Source organism: Geotrypetes seraphini, chromosome 2 (genome assembly GCF_902459505.1).
Source record: "Geotrypetes seraphini chromosome 2, aGeoSer1.1, whole genome shotgun sequence".
NCBI lineage: Eukaryota > Metazoa > Chordata > Amphibia > Gymnophiona > Dermophiidae > Geotrypetes > Geotrypetes seraphini.
This window is the reverse complement of record NC_047085.1, coordinates 41,173,726-41,196,844: the sequence shown is the minus strand read 5'-3', so window position 1 is coordinate 41,196,844 and position 23,119 is coordinate 41,173,726. Positions and strand designations below refer to the sequence as shown.

The following is a 23,119-nucleotide window of genomic DNA, read 5'->3' as shown; positions in this document are numbered from 1 at the left end:
AAAGTATATGGAGTATCTGCCTAATCCAGATTCTTCTCTGGTATGGCTTCTGTGGTCACTATATCTAGTAGCCTCTGCACAGTCACTTGGACTCTGACCATTTTCTTTGGTTCCCTGTTGGGAGAATACACAAAAAGGTCTGGAAAGGGATGAAAGAACTCAAGCTTGTAACCTTTCCTGAATAATCTCCAGTACCCAGCGGTCTGAAGTAATCCCCACCCACACCTCCCAATAGACAGTTAACCTCCCACCGATCTTTGGAGGTCCAGCTTCTACCCTGGTGTCATAACTGCTTTTTGGGGACAGCAGTGGAGCGGGATCCTGAAGACTGGGGGCAACTGGCATCTCTGAATCTGTTGCGAGCCTTGAAATGATTTCTGGACCAATGGTCCTCCCAAATACTGGCGAAAATGCCTAGAGCTACGAAAATTACCTCGACGTGACCCTCTAGGGGGTTCTCGGTCTGCTGTCTAGTAAAGACTTTGGCTTTCAATCCTGCACATTTGCCATGAGATTGTCCAGTTCTAAAGAGCAATTGTCCTTTAAAGGGTAACTTGCTCAGAGTTTCCTTGGAGAATGAGTCCCCTGCCCCGTGCAAAGTAAGATGTTGTTGCCACTGCTTTCTGTCCCAAAGCTGCGACCTCAAATTATTTCTAGAGAACAAAATCCAACCTGAGGTTCTGGGTATCTTTCAATACCATTCAACCATCCCTGGGCAGGGAGGTACACTTGGATACCTACACCAGCAGGGAATCTATCTTCAGTGGAATAAATAACTGGTTAAAATCAGCATCCATCGGACAAAGTTTTGCAATGACCCTGGCTACCATGCCTCCTCTGGGACCTTAAATGGTCAGTTAACATTTTAGTAATGTCCTGGTAATAGGGAATGTTCTTTCCAAAGATGGTCAACTTTATATTGTTATTTATACTCGTAGCTATACAGCGTTCAATATTCAAATGAATGCACTCCGAGTCAATGAAGATGCAAACTTAGCTAAGTTAAAATTATGTTTTCAGACTTCTAAATAACTTGATCCTAAAAATTATTTATTAAGCAAAGGCCAGTAAAGATTTAATACCCAAAATTCCCCGCTAAAAGAAAATGATTCTGCAGAGGAGGGGGTGTAACCGAGGCCTCTGGTAATAGGGAAAGAATGTGGTCTGAGCCTTAATGCTGCTTATAAGCAAGCACTGTACAGCTGAGATTTGCAGAGTATCTTTAATTCTTGAAGAGACTCCCTAATTATCTTCAAAAATGCTGAGAGTTCTCTCCAAGATTCAGAGCCTCCACCTGTTCAGACATGAACCAGAATCACCTATTACTGAGGATCCAGTCTGGGAAAGTAAAGACATGGAAAAATAATCATCATGCCAGTCCTCTTCTGACTGAACCCCCATCTATTGCACATGGCTCTGCTGAGGGAGAATTGCATTGTTAGGGTGAGAGACACCCCCCCCCTCCGGCACAAGCTTCGCCATGACCTCCAATGGTTCCATGCGACCGCTGTTAATCAAATATGCTTCATATATCATATTAATGAATTCTGGTTCAAAACCGTGCCCCAGGACACCCCGATAGCACCTGCAATCACGCCCATGTCCCTCCTGTGCAGCAGAACCCCACCGACTCTCCCACCATGAGACTGACATACCATACCTCCAAGGTCTCCAAAAACAGCAGCAGCACTCTGAATGGGCAGTGACGCAGAAGAGAGAAGGCCCCAGCGGGGAATGCCGCAAAGCAGCCTGTTCAGAGCATTGCTGCCACTGCTTTTGGAGGCCTCGGAGTTACAGTATGTTAGTCTCACGGTGGGAGGGTCGGTGGGGTTCTGCTGCACAGGGAATGGGAGGGAGGGATAGAAAGATGCTGCACAAGAGGATGAGTGAGAGGGGAGGAAAGATGCTGCACATGGGGGGGGAAGGCTGCTGCCAGTGAATTGGGCAGCACTAGTGTCAGGGATGGAGTCAGGGAGTGTCGGAGACATTCAGGAGGGGCTTTGGGAGTCGATTTTAACTAGGGCTTATTTTTGGGGTAGAGTTTATGTTAAGAGCATCTTTAAAAATCATGCTAGGGCTTATTTTCGGGGAAACACAATAAGAGAAGGAGAATTTGAACCCCAGCTTAGTTGGCTCTCTGCCTGCTGTTCTAACACCCAGGATATTGCTCACTCTTAAAAATCATTATAGTACTAACAGAGACCAGTTCTAATTAAGCTGAAAAATCAATAAAACAATCAGAAGCTGTTTCTCCATTGTATATCAATTTACTACTAACATTATGAAATAAGGCTCTGAGTATTGCAAGATAAGGCCTTTTTTAACATAGGAAATATTTTACTAAATCACCACCTGAATGTATGTACAGCAAGCAAATTCTTGTATGTGAGATCTATAGCTTTTAAAACATCTTTTACAGTATACTTCAAAAAACATTTGAGCCAAAAATCCAGGAATGGAAACAATCCAGTATTCAAACACACCCTGCTCTCAGAGGACCAGAAAAAAAAATACATAAATACATAACCATCCCTAAAGAAAAACAGCCCTCGGAGAAAGAGATCGAATTACAAACGAGGTGAAGCTTTTTAAAAAATTTCCTGGACATTGCAACGTTTGAAAATGAGAAAAAAATATTCCTGATGCATTCCAAGCATTTCTGGAAAATAAAACAGGTTTATTAGCCACTTGATAAATACTGTCATGCAAGTAAGTGATTTATGTTACTTACCTGCCATAGTTGAAATTCCTAGAATTACTCCAATAGACAATTCTATTTGGGTCCCCTAGAAAGAGAAAGCAGAACATTTATTCTCAATTATGCCAATATTCCCCAAACAATAAAACCCTTTTTTACTAAACCATGATAGCGGTTATTAGCGCAGAGAGCAGCGCTGAATGTTCCACGGTGTTCATAGGAACTCTATGATTGTCAGGAGCAGCACGGAGCATACAGCGCGGCTCCCTGCGCTAATAACTGCTATCACAGTTTAGTGGGAAGGGGAAATGCTATAATTTCATCAACATACAATTTCCATATGGTAATTGAGGTTTCTTAAACCTTTTGTCATTTAGCTCCATTCTTTTAAAGGATAACTTTATTCTCCACTGTGTTGGAAACACTTGTTAGTTTGTTTTGTATTAATAAACTTTAAGTTTTTTTAAATTTTCTTCAGCTTTATTTGATGTACCGTAATATTGAGGAAGAACTTTACAGCAGGTATCCAGCCCTGAAGGTATTACTTTTTTGAACTGTTTCTAAATGCCTATGACTTCTCTGGAGAGAGTAATTTAGATAAGAAATAGGCTGGTGCTTAAGAGCAGATTGCAATTTACTGCTTTCTTTCAAGATTCCCAGGGCATTATTTCTCCTCAGGCTAGCCTGTTGCTTGCTTTTCCTTACAGTAATCCAGTCCTCAGAACACACCATGCCAAGTCTGGTTTTCAAGACATCCAGTGAGTATGAATTAGATAAATTTGAATGCACTCCCTTCAATATATGCAAATCATCTCACACATATTCATTGTGGAAGTCCTGAAAACTAGACTGGCTGAGAATGTCCTGAGGACTGGGTTGAGAACTCCTGTCTTAGGGCTAGATGCTCAAAACATGGTCATTAAGACCATGTGGGTCGCTGTTGGCCAGTTGTTTTGGCTGACTCTGGAACAGCCAAGAAATCTGAATGCAAATTACTCTGGCCAATGTTCATTTTGGTGCCTCAAATGTTGGACCTGTTTCTGGGTATATTTGATTTGCTGATTCCAAAAATGGCACAACAGTTTTCTCTTTATCAGCTCTAGTTTTTGACATACAGAACATATGCCATATACCACTCTGCTCACCCATTAAAAAAATCAGGATATTTTAATGTAGCATTTAAATTAATATCTTTTAAGCATGAAGGAAACATATTCAAAATTAAAAGTGTACAACATGAAAATCTACTTATTTCATACCAAAATTCAAGTTTATGATACAAATTTTCCTGACATTTGATACACAAGAAGCTCCTTTGGTAAAACTTCCAAGAGTGGGATCTGCCAGGACAATCCTACATAAGATTCTAACATTAGTCTGCAATCATGTGTGCATCCCATCTTCCTTGGTATCTGGTTTCTATAGTTTTTATGTTTTGGTGAAATCTTTCACCCTGCTCTTCAGTTAAGTCACCAAGGTTCTCTGGAAAACGATCTAAGTGGCTGTACAAATAATGGACTTTTAGCACTCATATTACAGCCAAGCCTGTTAAAATGAAAGAGCATATCCTCTAATTGTGTGTAGTTGTCTGCCTTCTTGTTGCCAAGCAAGTTTTTCACAATAAGAACAAAATGATTGATGCTATGAAATGTGGATCATTTATAAATTGTCTGATCTGTGGACCATCGAAAATTCCTGCCTTCATTTTTTCCATGGTAAGTCCAGGTAACATACGCTATATATTCAATGCACAAACCGTGTTTATTCAAAGCCTTTACAAATTGTTTCAATAGGCCTAACTTTATATGTAGTGGTGACAGTATGATTCTCTCTTATGCTACCAAAGGTTCACTGATTACATTTTGTCCTCCACCATATATTCCCTTGAAGGCCAATCTTTTTTTGCCCAATGTTCATGACTGGCTCTTTTAAATAGCTGTAAAAATATATTAATAAATTCAACTATAATCTAAGAAACTAGAGTTGATGCGGTTTATCCAATGCAATTTTCTGAATCAGTGCTCCAAATAACCCCCCCCCCCCCCAAAGCTGATTTCACCACATTCTCTGGCAAGGAATTCGAGTTTAATTACACGTTGTGTGAAGAAATATTTTCTGTTTGTTTTTTTTAATCTGCTACTTAGTAGCTTCATTGCATGTCCCCTAGTCCTAGTGTTTGTGAAAGAGTAAACAAATGATTCACATCTACCCTTTCCACTCTACTCAATACTTTATAGACCTCTATTGTATCACCCATAAGAACATAAGCAGTGCCTCCGCCGGGTCAGACCATAGGTCCATCCTGCCCGGCAGTCCGCTCCCGCAGCGGCCCAAACAGGTCACGACCTGTTTGAATCACCAGAAGGGGCTCCCTTGCCACCTTGGTTTCTCATTGAAGTCCTATCTTCTCATCGAAGTCCTAACCCTCCGGTCTTGCACATGCACGACCTGGTTGGGTTTCTATACTTATTACCTGGTTAGCTTTCTATACTTGTGTTACATCCCAGCTCCTCCCTCAGTATCCCACGATCCCTTTATCCCTCAGGAATCCGTCCAATCCCTGTTTGAATCCCTGTACCGTACTCTGCCTGATCACTTCCTCCGGTAGTGCATTCCAAGTGTCCACGACCCTTTGGGTGAAAAAAAACTTCCTTGCATTTGTTTTGAACCTATCTCCCTTTAGTTTCTCCGAATGCCCCCTCGTACTAGTTGTCCCCTTCAGTCTGAAGAATCTGTCCCTATCCACCCTCTCTATGCCCCTCATGATCTTGAAGGTCTCTATCATATCTCCCCTGAGCCTCCTTTTTTCCAGAGAGAAGAGCCCCAGCCTATCCAACCTCTCGGCGTATGGGCAGTATTCCAGCCCTTTTACCAGTTTCGTTGCTCTCCTTTGGACTCTCTCAAGTACCGCCATGTCCTTCTTGAGCTGCGGCGACCAATACTGAACGCAGTATTCCAGATGTGGACGCACCATCGCTCGATACAATGGCATGATGACTTCCCGCATCCTGGTTGTTATGCCCCTCTTTATGATGCCCAGCATCCTGTTGGCTTTTTTCGAGGCTGCTGTGCACTGTGCAGATGGCTTCAGTGATGCATCCACCAGCACACCCCTGAGCTATCTTGCTCTCTAAGCTGAAGAACCCTAGCCACTTTAGCCTTTCCTCATAAAGAAGTCGTCCCATCCCTTTTATAATTTTCGTCGCCCTTCTCTGTACCTTTTCTAATTCCACTATATCTTTTTTGAGATATGGCGACCAGAATTGCACACAGTATTTGAGGTGCGGCTGTACCATAAAGCAAATACAAGGACCTTATAATATTTTCATCTTTGCTTTCCATTCCTTTCCTGATAATTCCTAACATTTTATTTGCTTTCTTAGCTGCGCCATACATGTGAGCTGAGGGTTTCAACATATCCTCAATACTTGATAATGGTGACATCGCTTTGGTTGTTTCTGTAGACTTGATGCTTTTGGTTTGGCTGACCACTCTCTTCCACTTACTTGCTTAGCCAGTTATTGGCCTCTCTGGAACAGTTCTGGCTTGGTTCTCTTTTTTCATTTAACAAAAAGCCAGTCATTTACTGTCCACTCAACAGGGTCTTCAACCCATTACTCTCTTTCCTGCAGAATACCACAAAGTTCCATGCTCTCGCACCTCCTTTTCAGCATTTTCATTAATCCACTAGCACATTGATCCAAATCATTCAGTATTAAGATATTTCAAAATGCTTATGGTGTTTTATTAGTTTTTCCTATCTCTCTACGTAGGATTAATCTTCAATATTTACAGACTAGTCTTACTTCCCGGTTAGTATCCAATAAATTGGTGTTAAATTCTGGCAAGACTTGTCTCTCTCACAATTGAAGATTAACCCAGTCCTTTTTGGTCTCCCTATCATTCCATTTGTTCGCTATTTCAGCATCTGGTTAGATTCTCAACTATCCTTTCAAAAGGTAAATCTCTGAAGTGATGGTACTCTTTGTACTATCCACTGTCTGTGTAATTTCATTGATTTTGCTTCACTCCATACAGTTTATTCATGCCACTGTGATATCCCATTTGGATTACTGCAACAGGCATATGCAGGCATTACTTCACCCCAACTTAAACATTTACAAAATCTGCAACTCTTCATTGTTATGCTCCTTTCTCGGCTACACTGGTACAGAATCCTATGTCTTTGCAACAGAATTGCTTTACGATTTGCGTGACACACTGAGCTAAGAATTTCAATGTACTGTCCACAGAATGACTCCAAATACTTGTGTACCTAAATAGTTGGGTTTATTTTTCTACGCATCACTTCACTTGTCCCAGTGATGCATATAGGGGAAAAATAATCCAAACAAGGGACTATCATGAGGTCTGCACCAATACTCTAAGGATTGGCCAAGAGTGTGCAAAATTCTAAAAAAAAATTTTCGTGTAAGAAACAAGTTTTTTTAAAAAACTAACAATTTTCTAGATTTGCAAGTTGTTTTGTGAGTGACCATGTAAAATCTATGAGCGACATTCCTAAAATGTATGAGCAATTGCTCACATGAGGGAACGTAGGTTGGCACAACCAGATGCAAGTTTTAAAACATGGTTGCAGCAATGTTGCGTATGGAAGATGGAGCAGCAGCCAAAGTATCCCCCTAGACCTGAGAAGGTGGCAACACATCTCTCCTTCATGCTGATAACGAAGGCTGGTGATCTTTGCCAATACGTCCGTCACATTAAGGCTCTGCCCCCAAGTTCCACTCCCACCAGGCACACATCCAACCATGCTCCAAGTCTCACCCCTTTCACAGGAATTTGTTCATTGTCTCGCCCTCTAATTCAACAAAGAAATTAAGACTTTTTTTTTTTTTTTACTGGCCTAGGCCCTGTGGTGCATTCTCCCTATCCCATTTGCATTTTGTGCTAGCCTCCCCAGCTTCACATATGATTCTTACAAATATAATAGACAGAATTTCTAATTTTCATAAAGTTTATTTCTTTCAACAAGTCCAAGGGGGGGGGGGGGGAGAATAAACAAAAAACTTACCGCAGCAATCATAATTGCATTATCCAAGAAACCAAAACCTATGAAAGGCAATGCATTGTGGATGAACACTGAAAGAGATAAGTCATATAAAAATGAGAATACTACCGTAAAAATGCATTGGTATCAATAAACTGACAAATCACAGGAGCTTAGAAGTTTAAGTGACTTAAAAGGCCCTTTCTATATAGAACACTAATCCATTTCCCCCCCCCCCCTTTTACTAAGCCATGATAGTGGTTATTAGTGCAGGGAGCTGCGGTGAATGCGCCATGCTGCTCCTGATGCTCAGTTTCTATGAGCGTCGGAAGCAGCGTGGAGCATTAAGTGCGGCTTCCTGCGCTAATAAGCGCTATTGCGGTTTAATAAAAGGGGGAAGGGCAAAGTTTCAAACACTCAAATCAGACATGCTTAATTCCACAAAAATACTCCTAATGACATGCAAAAGTGTGTATGTACAGGCATGCACAGGTGAGCAACAAACTCTGCAGCTACCACATGTGGTGTCACTTCTACACATAGCTGTATCATTTTTCAAACTCAGAACTGTTAAGTGCCACTAGGTAACTAAGGAGACCATAATTTTATTTTAGTTTTCATTTTAGAGGGAGAAATAAAAGTGAGATTAAGTCCAGGCCTAAACTAGTGCTGTTTAAGATCTGTACATGGCCTTTGATGGTATAAAACCCAACAGGGAAATTTTTCCCCATAAACATGTATTTCTTTTCTAAAACAAAAAATGTGTATAGATTTTTGTCCCACCCAAGGCATGCCCAAAACCATGTCCCCCTGAAATCTCTGCATGAAGTGGACCTCCTTGTGTAAATATCATTCTGAAACTACTATTTACACATGCATGCAATTTATAAGTGTAAATGCTTTGAAAATAATCAGGCTTACAAAATTCCAAACCAAAGTATTCTGCCTTTTTAGATATTTCACAGTAGGCAAGAGCTTCTTTCATTGAAAGATGGATCATTTGTCTATTTGTCTAACCACACATGTTATATTTCAGGTCAGAAAAACACAGTGGGAAGGCAGAAGCCAGGAGCTGTAATGATTGAAGGAAGCCCAAGCCCTGCCACTCAAAAACAATTTCAAATTATGCAACTGACCTAAGTTGGTTACAGAACCTATGGAGAGTGATCAAAATTGAATTTATAAAAACACTCAGAGATATTGAAACTCTTTAAGGAAGGCTGGAAAACCTCCCTTGGGTGAAGAGTTCACCTTCCAGTCATTGTTATGTTATAAAAACTTTGATCACTAACTCCAAGAGGTAGTGTTTAGCTCTATTTCAAAAATATTTCACATAGATGTTTCTTGCTGATGTACTTGAAAGTCACTGTATAGTATATACTTTCAATTTTGATCACTCTCCATAGGTTCTGTAACCAACTTAGGTCAGTTGCATAATTTGATATTGTTGACTTTTTCTGACCTTGGGCTTATAGTTAATATCCCTGAATATACTATAGTAAACTCAAAAACAATTAGCAGCAGCTATCCCCAAAATCCTCTCTCCTCAATTCTCCCTTGCCCACAGGAAACAAAAGCTGAACCTAGTCCAGGGCCTGATGGTGTTGGTAGCTGCAGCAGCTATAAGGTGTTGAGAGGTATTCAGTGGTCAGTGCACATTCTTCTGCCAAGTCCTATCCCCTCCTAGGTTCAGTACATCAAGCACGGTCCGGAAGAAGAACATGCACGGACCCACGCCTATAAAAACCTTGCTGCTCTGAGCCAAATCTAACTTTGGTAATGTTTATGTGCATGGGTCAGGGGAAATGCACCATGGTGAAACATTAGGTAAGCACTTTTCTATACTTTCTGTGAACTTTTTTTTTCTTCTTATCAAAAATGAAATAAAACGGAAGTGGAGCAAGCAGTAAAAAAAAAAAAAAGAGTTTGGAACTCCTGTACTATTTAAAATTTTAGTTTTAGGAGATCGCGTGATGCTGTGAGTGGGTAAGCAGCTTGCCTTGCCAGCTCCAGAGCCTTATCCCCTACTTTATTTTCTAGTGAGAGAATCAGCATGCTTGGACTCCTCGATTGCACTTGTTCCTGATAGCCACTGTATGGACAGGTATTTGGCTAAGAATCACTCAGTTATGGCAGCTAAAACAGTGAAAAAAGACCGAGACAAGGGCAAACTTGGAGAGCAAAAGATGGCGGAGAGCTCGTGGTGAGCTAACCCAGTTTACTACTGAGACTTTGACGGAGTTAAAACAGCTAATTTCACAGGCTTTAAGTCCCAGCATGGAGCAACGTTCGACACAACTAGCAAAACTGGAGTCCATTTTGGAAGATAATTTAACTCGGGTTACCAAACTGGAGAGCAGAGTGTCCACGGTGGAGGATGGTGCACATGCAACCGAAACTGAGGTCGCGCTTATTAAAACTCAGCTGCGCCAGCACCAAGATAAATTAGAAGAATTGGAGAATAGATCCTGTCGGGGAAAACTTACGTTTTATTGGGTTTCCTGAAACGATAGTGGACTCGGTTCTACTTTCTGTGTTGGAATCTTGGCTTGCAAGTGAACTGCCCATGCCTTCATCTTTAGGCCCGGCACACTTTGAAAGCGTGCACAGAGTGGGGCCTCGTACTGGGAAAGATCCGTGCCCACGGATCAGTAAGCTCCATAATTATTGCCACAAAATTGAACTTCTCCGAGCTTATCATTTGAAAAAGGAGTCCCTGCTATATGAGTCTGCTCCTATTCGGATTGGGCAGGATTACTCAGCAGCATTGTCTGAAAAAAAGGAAAGATTTCTACCCGATCTGTTCTAAGCTGGTGGATCAGAACCGCCATTTTATGTTTTTATACCCGGCGGTTCTGAAGATTCAAAACGAAGGCAAGTGGCATGTTTTTGAGTCAGTGGCACAAGCGGGAGAATTCATTAAAACTATGGAGGCTTCTCCCCAATCACCTACTTGAGGAATGCTTGGAACTTCTATATGGCTGAAAATGAAGGTTCTGCTGGTTTGTTGGAACTGTATGCGCTGCTCTCTTACATAGTGTGAAAATGAATTGTTATTTGGAGGGGCTGGGTACCGATGGCACTAGTACCGTGATCTGCTTTCCAGCTTCCACTGGGCTGCTGGATGGCTTTCAATGCCTTGGGGGACTGGAAAGGTAATGGGGAAGGGGTTGGGGAAGGGTGGAGGGTTGTGGGGAAGGGAGTTTGGGATCTGCAATGCGTTTTGTGTTCCAGAGTGCCTATGGGGTATGTTTTATGTTATGGTCATGGGTCTGTTTTGGTGTGGTTTCTGTGGAGCTTTCCCTTGGGTGGGGGCTGGGCACCTGGGGGATTTATTATTTTTGTTGTTGTGTTAAAATGTTTGTTGAAGGGTTTTGAGTGGTAAGATCTTCAGAATTTTATCCTGGAATGTGTATGGCACAACTTCCCCAATTAAACGAACCAAGATCTTTAATAGGCTCAAGTTTCATGGAGCAGATTTGGCCTGTCTACAAGAGACGCGACTTACCCATGAGGAACATCCCAAACAGAAGAAGGGGTGGGTGGGTCAGGTATTCTTTGCTTCCTCTCCTCATAAAAAAGCGAGGGTAGCCTTATTGGTGAGAAAGGGGTTCCCGGGGAAGGTGGAACAGCTCGTTGCTGATGACTCTGGTAGATATCTTTTCTGTCATATTATTCTGTCCAGCCAAGTTAGTTACATACGCACCTAATCAATATGATCGTAAATTTTTTTCATCCTTGGCTCAGCTTTGTCTTAAGGACCAGATGCAACCATTGATAGTTTTAGGTGATTTTAATCAAGTAATGGATCAAGCCCAAGACAGAACGGGGCTGGGGCCTTCGCTGCATGCTAGTTTGAATAGGGGGCTCCCATTTCTGTGCAACGCCCTGGATTTGATTGATCTTTGGTACCTCTTACACCCTAATGAGAAGAATTTTACCCACCAATCTCGTGCTCACCAGTCTTTTTCTAGACTTGATTATATACTGATCTCTTCTGCCTATTTTTATTCTATTCATTCCTCTGAGATTGGCCCCCCTCTCTGTGTCAAGTCATTATCCGATATGGGTAGATGTTCTTCTGGGGGACTCCTTTTGTTTCCAGGGTGGGTGGCGGTTTCCCTCCTATTTGGTTAATAACCCAGATTTTATCAAATATATCACTGGAAAATGGGAGGAGTATGTCAAGTTCAATGCACAGCACAGGGAGACGCCACTTTTGTTTTGGGAGGCTGCAAAGTCTGTCCTTTGTGGAGACATCATTTCTTATGTGGTGGCACATAGGAGGCAAGTTGCACAGGGCATTATGTGCTTAGAGAAAGAATGTATTGCATTGAAGAAAACACACCTTGCTCAACCCACGGTTTCTTCCTGAGAATCGCTTGTGTCGGCTCAGGTGGCCCTTGATACACTCATCAACGAATGTACGAAAAAAATCTTTGTACCATACTTGGTTTCACTATTATAAATATGGAAACAAGCCTGGCAGGTTGCTGGCAGCCCTCACTACACCTAAACGGCTCAAATCGATACATCCCATGCCTGCATCTTAAAGATGGCAGGCACTACAGTAACTGCCACTGCTGAGATAGCTGATCGCTCTTTTCATCACTATAAGTCCTTTTACTCTTCGGTGGAGGGTGATCGGGGCCCAGATGTGGGAGACTATCTGGAAAGTGCGGGGGTCCCTTGGCTGTCCTCTCCAATGCATTTCCAATTAAATAAGCCAATTCAAGGACAAGAACTTCAGGTGGCAGTTAAGCAACTCAAGAATCGCTCTACCTCAGGCCCTGATGGCTACTCCTCAGAGTTTTACAAATTATTGTTCCCCCAAATATGTGGCCTGCTGGAGGCTTATTATGCTGCAGCATTGTCCCAGGGTAGATTTTCAGAGGGTGCAAATTTGGCATATATCACATTAATTCCAAAACTGGGGAAGCCAAATACTGACATTGAGTCTTACCGCCCTATCTCCCTTATAAATGTGGATATCAAAATTTTAGATAAAATATTGGCCAATCGTTTAGCCTTGTTAATTGTGCCTGAATAAATGGGTTTCATACAGAAGAGACACTCTGTGATGAATGTTCGTAGATTGCTAACAGCTATGCATAGAGCCCATATGACTCATACCCAAGGGATTCTTGTGAGTCTTGATACTGCTAAAGCTTTTGATCAGGTCAACTGAGGGTATCTATTTCATGTTCTTACCTATATGGGTATTACAGGATGGTTCCAGGAGGTGGTGCGATTATTATACACAGAACCAACAGCTTGCATTTTGGTTAATGGCACAAGGACCCTGCCATTCCCCATAGCACAAGGGATGAGACAGGGTAGCCCCCCTTTCACCCCTATTGTTCCTGTTATACTTAGATCCCTTTTTGAGAACCCTTAAGCGGGATGAGGATTTGCGGGGTCTTCCAGAGGGTACCTCTCAACTGCGTGTTCTGGCGTTTGCTGATGATATGCTGTTGACGCTAGCAGATCCTCAGGCCTCCTTAACTCAGGTATTGGAACTCTTAGATGAATACAGTATGTATTCTGGCTGGTTCTAAATTCTCAAAACTCTATAGTATTACCTCTATCCCCGGATATACCCTGCAATTGGAGGGGGAGTTTCCATTAAAATGGACGTCTGATTCTTTGACCTATTTAGGTATAAAGATTCCGGTAGACCTTAAACAATTGTATTCTTTGAACGTCGGACCACTTGTGACCCTTACTAAACAGAATTTGCATCTTTGAAGGGTTTTCCCTCTTGTTAATGGGAAAGATTGCATTATATAATATGGTGTTGGTGCCTCAGTGGCTATATGTATTTCAAATGCTTCCAGTATTGCTATCTGTTAAACATGATAAGAAAATGGGGAGAAGTTTGAGTTTGTTTTTATGGAATGGGAAACGTGCTAGATTATCATTGTTAGCACTGATGAGGCCTAAGGACCGGGGTGGTTTGGGACTGCAGAGTTTAAAGTTGTTTTCTCAGGCCTGTCAAATGAGACATTTAAATGATTGGTTCAGGGGTATGAACCACTTCTCAGCAACAACTTCTGAACTTGTTTTATGTGAACCCCATCATTTTAGCTACCTTTTACACACCAGGCGCCTCCCAGTGCAGCCTCCTCCTATGGGAGATACTTTATTCAAGCCTCTGCGTCTTGTGTGGAGGAGCTTATGTAAAACTCTACAGATTCCACATACAACAACGCCTTTTCTGCCATTTTTGGACAACAGAGATTTTCCACCTGGAACGTCCCAGTTCCCCTCATCGGTGTGGTGGACCACTACCACGCAGTTGTGAAGTCTATGGGCTCTTTAGATACGTTTTCTGCATTACAAGTAGATCTACATTGGACAACTAAGGATTGGTTCTCCTACACTCAGATGTCTTCTTATGCGAGGTTTATACCTCGGGACAATCTTACTGACCAATGACGGGAGTTTCTTTCAGAGGCGTTAAGTTTGTCTGCTCAGACCCAGATCCCATTGCAGTTCCATCATAGGTTCCTTCAAGAGAGCCTGGGGGAGCTTCCTTATGACTTCTACACAGCCAAATGGTCTGGGGATCTAAATTGTGTGATTACTGGTCCCATACTCAAGAAACGCCTTCACCGGACAGCACACATTACGCCGCAGGTGACACTAATTGAAATGAACTATAAATTTCTGCTCTACCTATACAGATCTCCGGCGTATTTATACAGAGCAAAGCTAAGCAGTACTGACCAATGTCTCAAGTGTCATCACCCTGTGGCTACATTGAGCCATCAATTCTGGACCTGACCTTTGATGTAAGTTTTTTGGAACCAAGTCTGCCAACACATTTCCGCCATGTGGCACTATGCATTTACTACTAGCCCCGAGATGTTATTCACGCTGGAGACTTTTCCTCATGCGTCCCCAAAGGGTTTTCGGGGTTTTTTGGAACGAGCTATTTTGTAGGGGAAAAACAGGATCCGCCTACCTTGTCCCATTGGTGCACTCTCATGATACAGCAAGCCTCCATGGAGCGTCTTTTTTGTACTTCTTTGGACACCACATCGGGACGCTTATTTTGTAATAATTGGGAGCCTTTTTGATTCACATTGGCTCCCAAGGCTCATAGCCATTTGTTGAATCCATGATATAGTAGATACTTAAGCCTCTGGACCATTTTTGCTATACTCTGTACTTGGGTGGGATTGGTTGTGGGTGGTGGGTGGGTGAGGTTTGCTATGTATTTCTTTGCTTGTATTTTGATTCCTGCTTCTGAGATGTTTGTTGGTATATTGTTTGAAAACAATAAAACACATATTTTAAAAATTTTTAGTTTTACAGTATTCCCCCGCGAATTTACAGTTTATGAATCACAGACTCACTAATTTGTGGTATGCTCCGACCGCTTCTTCCTGTATTAAAGTCAGGCTACACCAATCAGGAGCTCCGTGTCAAAGTGATTTTCTGCACTCGCCGGCGCCCCAGCTGCCTTCTCCTGCCTTTTGACAGGTATAAAACCTTATTCGCAGTTTTCCAAAATTTGCGGGGGTTCCTGGAACAGAACCTCTGTGAATTTAGGGGGGGAATACTGTACCTTGAAGAGCTCTCCTGCTGCACTGAAACTGCCACAGGAGAAAAAGTGAATATACATGGCCACTGGTCCCAATGCTTCAGCACAGGAAAGAGAACTCACTCTGGTGCCCCTGAGGCAGTTTCTAGTGTCAGGAACAGCCCATCACAGGAGGGGCAGAGAGATCCGGCAGCTGTACTCAGCTGTTGGCTCTCGCAAGCAGGCGTGCACAACGAACTTTGGCCTAGGGCTTTGGCATCTCCACTATTCCTCTGCAGGTATACTCGGAAGTTTCAACTTACTTTAAAAAAAAAAAAAAAAAAATACAATATCCAACCACCCATGACCCAGAAAACAGCTTTATTCACTAATACAGGGAATAAAAGCACAGCCTGGCAGCACCATTTCTTTTTAATCAATGCTTAGGAGCTGCAGGAGAATGCTGGAGGATAAACACTGAAACAGTGTAGAGGCAATGAGGAGCAGGGGAAAGGAGACCTGTACCCCTCTGGTAGGATCCCAAGGGCAAAGTCTAATGCCTCACCCAGTTGAGTCTAAGCAGCACAACTGAGGACCAAGCTTGACCAAGTTCGGTCTGGAGGCTTTGTAACATGGCCATTAGACTCAAACTTGTTGTATGGCCTTGGCCAGCAGAGCAGGGAGCTATTCCAGGGACCAAGACCAGGGACCAAAACCACCTATCATCTGCTAGAGATAGAGAAAAATACTGGAAGCTAGAGAGAAAATTTCTAGAAATTTCCCAGAGTCCCAGCATTCATACTAGTGAGCTGACAGGAAAAGCCTACTTTTTTTCTCTCTCTCAATCTGCTAGTGGGAGAGGATAACACCCACATGTTCAGAAAAGCACAGCACAGACTAATTTCACAATGGGAGGGATGTTATCGAATGAGAGTACCCAAGAAAGGGATTTGGGGGCAATGGTGGACAAGTCAATGAAGCCGGTGGCACAGTGCGCAGCGGCTGCTAAGAAAGCAAATAGAATGCTAGGTATAATCAAGAAGGGTATAACAACCAGAACGAAAGAAGTTATACTGCCATTGTATCGGGCGATGTTGCGTCCGCATCTGGAGTACTGTGTACAATATTGGTCACTGTACCTTAAAAAGGATATGGCGATACTCGAGAGGGTAAAAGGAGAGCGACATGTCTGATAAAAGGTATGGAAAACCTTTCATACACTGAGAGATTAGAGAAACTTGAGCTCTTTTCCCTGGAAAAGAGGAGACTTAGAGGGGATATGATTGAGACCTACAAGATCATGAAGGGCATAGAGAAAATGGAGAGGGACAGATTCTTCAAACCTTCGAAAAATACAAGAACGAGAGGGCATTTGGAAAAGTTGAAAGGGGACAGCTTCAAAACAAATGCTAGGAAGTTTTTCTTCACCCAACGTGTGGTGGACACCTGGAATGTGCTTCCAGAGGGCGTGATAGGACAGAGTACGGTATTGGGGTTCAAAAAGGGAATGGACAATTTTCTGTTGAAAAAAGGGATAGAGGGATATAGATAGAGGATTACTGCACAGGTCCTGGACCTGTTGGGCCGCCACGTGAGCGGACTGCTGAGCACGATGGACCGCAGGTCTGACCCAACGGAGGCACTTCTTATGTTCTTTGTCATCTGGCTGCAACTGTTCTGAACAAATGGGATATACCCAAGCAGAGCTACTGGGTGGGAGAAGTCAAAGCTTACCCGAGGACAGCTTCAACATAACATGACAATTCTTATATATCTTTCCAGTAGCTCAGAACAGTTTACAATGTTAAGAACTTGGAAAACACAACAATGATAATTATATGATTAAAAATAAATTTAAATAGCTAAAGAAAAAAGTGCTTTTTAAATAAACAAAACTATAGTAGTTTACAAAAACTTGAGTTCACATCTCAGTTTAATTTCCATCCTATAAATTCACATAGAATTTTTCTTTTTTCAACCATCTTTATTTTCTCTTCTTTATTAATTTCCAGGTACTTTAGTTAGATTGTGAGCCTTCGGGACAGTAAGGGAATTTTTTAAGTACCTTCTTACTTCTCATTTATAATCTTAATGTATATTTTCTTCAAACCGCTTAGAACCTAACGGATGTAGCGGTATATAAGAAATAAATTACATTACATTACATTACAATTCAGACAACAACCATTTCCATAGTGAAATCACTGTGAAATTTAAGTTAATGTGAAAAAAAGTCTAAGTGAAGGAATAGACAGCTTGATATGCAACAATCTATTAGAAATGAGGGCCAGTGCAGAGAATTCATTGAGACATGTATTCTGGACAAGAGCCATACACTAAACAATTTTAAACCCCATTCTAGATATCACAGGAAGCCAGTGCAGAGATTTTAGAAACTGTGAAACTATCAAATCTCAATTTATGAAGTACTCTACTATGAGATTTTGTAACAGAATTCTAGAAAGGAAGGATTAGGAGCCAGATTCTCAAAATTGTTTTCTGACGGTTTAGCCTGCACGCATTTCAGCGGCAGGTTATCAAAACAGATTATCTCTATCTCTAGCGAGCTTTCTAGCACTCAACAACAATGACATGTAAATGGACTCCTCAACACTGAAATGAGCACTCCGGTGAATTACTGAAAAAATCGCCAAGCCATTTTCTAAGAGCAGCGTCGGCTTTTAGCGACAAAAATGAGCGACTGGTCCAGGAGTGCGGGTACAGTGCCAGCACTGTTTTGTTTTTTAATTAGTTATTAATTTTCATATATACATTTCACAAGGAAAATAAAGAAAAAAAGACAAAAGTAAATCATCTTCAATAATAAACATCTAATAAGAAATTCCTTTCTAGCCCACAATGAGAAAACCAGCTTAAATTTTCAAACAAAATGACCAATTAGGAAATATCAAATGGACAAAAATGACCATTTACAAATAGGGTATTTTTCCCATGTACTTAGAAATCGCTGTAACTGAATAGGATCCCAAAATATAAATTCAGTATCTTATAATTTAACTAAACACATGCAAGGAAATTTCAAGAGAAAAGATGCCTCAAGAGCCACTACTCTAGTTTTCAACTTTAGAAATTCTTTCTTCCTTAATTGAGTGGCTCTAGAGACATCAGGAAAAATTTGTACCGTGTCACCACAAGATTTCATTATCAGAATTTTATCCATCTCACTCATGCAGGTTATCAATAGAGTGGATCATGACTGGATCACATCTTGGCTATCCTCTAAAACCCCCATTAAATCTAATTCAATAGGTGCCAGCTGGTCCACTCCCTGAATCAACTCTACTTTCTTTTTTTTTTTGTGGAATATAATAATTCAGAATGGGAAGATTCTCTGCATTGGGCAATCCCAATATCACCTTAAAAAATTTCCGGTGATAACAGATGAGTAATTGGGAAAGTTAACCAAGCAGAGATTCTTTGATCTATATATGTTTTCCACTGATTCCAATTTGGAATAAATAATGCAGGAGTCTTTAACTGCAGAAGTAGAGACTTGTTGCAAAGTAAGTCCATAGTCTGTTATTAAGACATGGGGGAAGCCTCTTCTTGCCTTGGATCAGTAGCATGGAATGTTGCTGCTCTTTGGGTTTTGGCTACCATGAGAACGGGCTACTGGGCTTGATGGATCATTGGTCTGACCCAATAAGGCTATTCTTATGTTCTTAATAATTTACGGTTCCATTATATTTAATTGTTTATCCAGGGGCCTAAATTAGTATCAATATTTTCAAATTTCTGGAAAACAGCCTGAGAAAAATCAGATGATTGTTTAACTGTTGACTATAATAAACCTTCCACTCTGGAAATAAGAAGCCATAAATCTTTTGTGATCATAACATCTTGTGTGATCTCTGGGGTAGTCGATTCCTTAGTAGCCTCCTCAAAAGCTATAGGCTTAGGTAATGAGGAAAATACTAATTTAATGGCACCACTGGAGGCACCAACTACCCCAGAAAAAGTAGTGGGATCCAACTTGGGCCTACTAACACTCGATATCAGTGGAGGCGGAGGAGTCCTATCGAGGGGGCTTAAAGAGGCTCTGGAGAGCAAATCTGGAATTCTAACATCATATTAGTTGACTTACAATGTTTATCAATAGGACCTGACATGGCAGGTGTTGAACTTTTTGGTTTAATTTTTCTCTTACCCATGACAAAGTAATCTTACCAGGAAAAACAAAACAATCAAGTCAAATTCTTAACTATTATGGCTCCTCGTGGCTCCAAGCGGCTCCCAAGGGACCTTCCGTGTCCCTTAGGTCACGCCTCTTCGGCCACATCCTGCTGGCCTACATTGTAAGCAGACAGGGCCACTGAGCTTATCGCGGCAAAGGATCTCCCTGCTGTGATAAGTTTATCAGCTGCCCATCCCCCCTTACATCACCGGCAAGAGGGATATCCAATCCCTCCTTCTGGAACCCCCCTCTGAACAATCGCGGCACAAGGGATGCCCAGTTCCTCCTGCTGTCACCCACCACGAACTCCCCGATTGCGGTAGGAGGGATGCCCAGTCCCTCCTGCTGGAACTCCCCCCACCCCTGAATGATTACGACAGGAGGGATGCCTAGTCCCTTCTGCTGACACCACCCACCCCCCACCCACAAACGATCGCGGCAGCAGGAGGGATGCCCAGTCCATCCTGCCGATACCTCACTGAAAGTTCGCCCCCACCCCCACCAGGACCCCCCTTAACTTGTACCTACCACAATCTTGGGATGCTTCGAGGAGGGACCTAAGGGCCTGATTGGCCCAGACGCTAAAGGCCCCTCTTGTAGGAGAGGCCTTAGGCACCCGGGCCAAATGGAATCTTTGGCCTATCTCCCAGTGCATTCTGGGATGTACTGGGAGTGGCCTAAGATTCCGATTGGCCATATCCCCTAGGCCACTCCTATGGACGGGTGGCCTAAGTCTGATGCAGTCCTTAGGCCTCTCCCTGGTGCATCCCAAGATGGGGCAGGCCCACCATTCTTTCGAAGGCGGGCTTGCCAGCTAGACGCTGGCTGGAGCTAGCCAGCTGGCCAATGGAATCAGGTTAGAAGGGGTCCTGCTGGGAGTGAACTTTTTGGGGTGGGTTCAGGGGTGCCCGGCAGGAGGGACTGGGCATCCCTTCTGCCAATAGTCTTCATGGGGGTGGGGACGGATTGCTACGATAAGCTCAGCAGCAACCCGATTCTCTAACCGGTGCCAGTAACATGGACATCGGTTAGAGAAGGGTTATTAGGCGGGCTTAGGCGCAATTCTCTATAGGACGCCCGTGTGCAGTTCTCTAAAGCCGCTTAGGCAGCTTTTGAGACCAGGCATCCTATACAGAATCCGGGCCTAAATGTGTACAATTTTATAAGGAGCAGGAATGATTCCTAATTGTTCCTGTCCCAGGCCTACCAAGTTGGAAAATGGCAGTGGCTCACTTTCAACAGTATATAGGAATATACTGCTAGTGAATAGCCTACCAAAAAGGAAGAGAGAAGCCAATGACTAAAGTGTACCTTTTAAACTAATTAGGAAGCATATAAATACCATTTTCTAGTGGGCCAGCCAGACAGTATTTTTTATCTGGCACCTGAGAATCTGACTTGATTTGTAGGTCCAAATAAATTACAAAAGCTCTGCTTTGAAGACTAGTGAAAAGAAGTTAAGCCAGTTATGTTATGCCACTCTAATTTATCCTGTCAATCGTTTTCCACATTTCTCTCTCCTCTCTCTCTTTATCTAAGCTGGTAGCTTTGCATAACAAAAAAGAATCTCCTTCAAGAATGTTCTACCAATCAGGAAAGTGAAATTTAGCATTACCAGGCAACTCGTTTTCCCCACAAAATCTCCCCATCTCTACAATTTTGAAAAACTACAATTCAACATATTGATCATTAATATATATATTACTTGATCAAATTAAATATGGTTTAATTCTTGGCTAGCTTAAATAAAGAAAAAAATTACCATATTTTAGTTGTTCTGTTGTTGGTGGTTCAACTTCTAATTTTTCTGAAAAAAACCAAATCAGAAAAAATGTCAATTAAATCAATGAACAGTAACTTTTTTAAAAATTGCTAATATCACACTAAACATGTGCCATTCTATGTGCAAAACTAGCTCACTTATTTACATTAAAATGAAGTAAGAATGCAATGTTTGAACTTCATTTTACATAAAAGAAAATTTGATAAATATTATTTTAGTGATATACTCATGTTCTATTCATTCAGGGATCAGTTGCATATCAGGTACATTTTCAGCAGGACATCTAGTTGTCTCAAAATTATACATATATTCAGTGGCACTATATACATTTAGGGGCCAATTTACCAAGCTGCATTAAGCAGTTTTTGCAGCATTGACTATTTATATATACCACCTATGAATGGAGTTTTTCTAAGTGGTTTACATTCAGGTACACAAGCATTTTTCTGTATCTGTCCCCAGCAGGCTCACAAGTGGACAGTAGAATGGACCTATACTACTGTGCTCCTGTGATAACAAGGTAGCTGCTAAGATAAAATTCCTCTGTGTTAGCTACTTAACAAGGAGAGTTTAAAATGATGATTTTTTTAATCAATTTTTTAAATTGGATTTGTTTTTATAAAATACTTTTCAGGGAAAAAAAATTTCTATCTAAAGATAGTATTCTATATAAGATACATTATAGACCAAAAGTTATTCATCATAAAATAAGAATTCGTTTTTAATTAAGTAGCATACGGCTATATATTCATGCAATGTTTATTTACATTTTTTGGTAAATAAATTCCATTGACTCCATTCATAATATCAAGGGCAATTTTTCTATCTAGAACAGTGGTTCTTAACCTGGGTTCGACCGAACCCCTGGGGTTCGGTGAGTCAGTCTCGCGGGTTCGGCGGAGGTCAAAACACACCTCCGACTCATATAGCGCTTCGGTCACGTTCAATCATCTATCAGTTATTCAGTGATTTTGATCAAGACTGATCGTGTACTCGGTTTCTTGATCTATCAATCAACAGCAGAAGTCACACTGATTTACAGTAAATTTCATTATTATGTTATTATTATTTGAAATATAGGAGAACCTTTTTTGTTTTCAAAATTGATATTATTTTTCCCTCACTGTATACCTATGTTTTGAATTTGTAAAAATCATATTTTATTTTTCCAATAAAGAAGGGTTCAGTGAACACGCATATGAAACTGGTGGGGTTCAGTACCTCCAACAAGGTTAAGAACCACTGATCTAGAACAGTGATTCCCAACCCTGTCCTGGAGGAACACCAGGCCAATCAGGTTTTCAGGCTAGCCCTAATGAATATGTATGAGAGAGATTTGCATATGATGGAAGTGATAGGCATGCAAATTTGCTTCATGCATATTCATTAGGGCTAGCCTGAAAACCCAATTGGCCTGGTGTTCCTCCAGGACAGGGTTGGAAACCACTGATCTAGAAGATATCACAGATGCTTGGGTTCTGCATTTTTCAAAACTGTGAATTTGTGTCTGTAGAGAGAACATGTGGCTTCTTCACAGCAAAGACATTATAAAATATATAGATTTGAGAAAAAGACCTTAACCCCATTGTTCATTTGTAAATCGATGTACACAGAATCAACCCCTTACCTCTTAAGTGCTAAGTTTTTTTATATATCCGCACAAGGAGCTAAGTGTGAGAAGGGAGAGGCTAGCAGTAAAAATGAAAGTGAAATCTTTTGAGCTGAATACTCCACAACTCTTGGGATCTTTGCGTGTAAAGCCTGAGGTTTATGATAGTATTCTCTCCTTGGAGAAGAAAACCTATAATGGCAACAGGCTGTAAGAGAGACCCAGTTTGGGAAAATTTTAGTGAAGTTCTTCTGTCTATAGGTTAAGCAGGCATATGTGCAAAATGTAAACACTG

The 23,119-nt window shown here is 41.6% G+C and overlaps 1 protein-coding gene across 1 annotated transcript in view; it reads right to left on the bottom strand.

Moving 5' to 3' along the window:
- Window positions 1-23,119, bottom strand: part of TMEM65 (transmembrane protein 65) — a 76,770-nt gene that overhangs the window by 10,361 nt on the left and 43,290 nt on the right. Inside the window, exons 2-4 of the mRNA XM_033929747.1 lie at window positions 21,195-21,239; window positions 7,734-7,801; window positions 2,732-2,786 (exon numbers count right to left, since the gene is read on the bottom strand). Of these exons, the coding sequence (XP_033785638.1) occupies window positions 2,732-2,786; window positions 7,734-7,801; window positions 21,195-21,239 (168 nt within the window). The remainder of the gene's footprint in view (window positions 1-2,731; window positions 2,787-7,733; window positions 7,802-21,194; window positions 21,240-23,119) is intronic.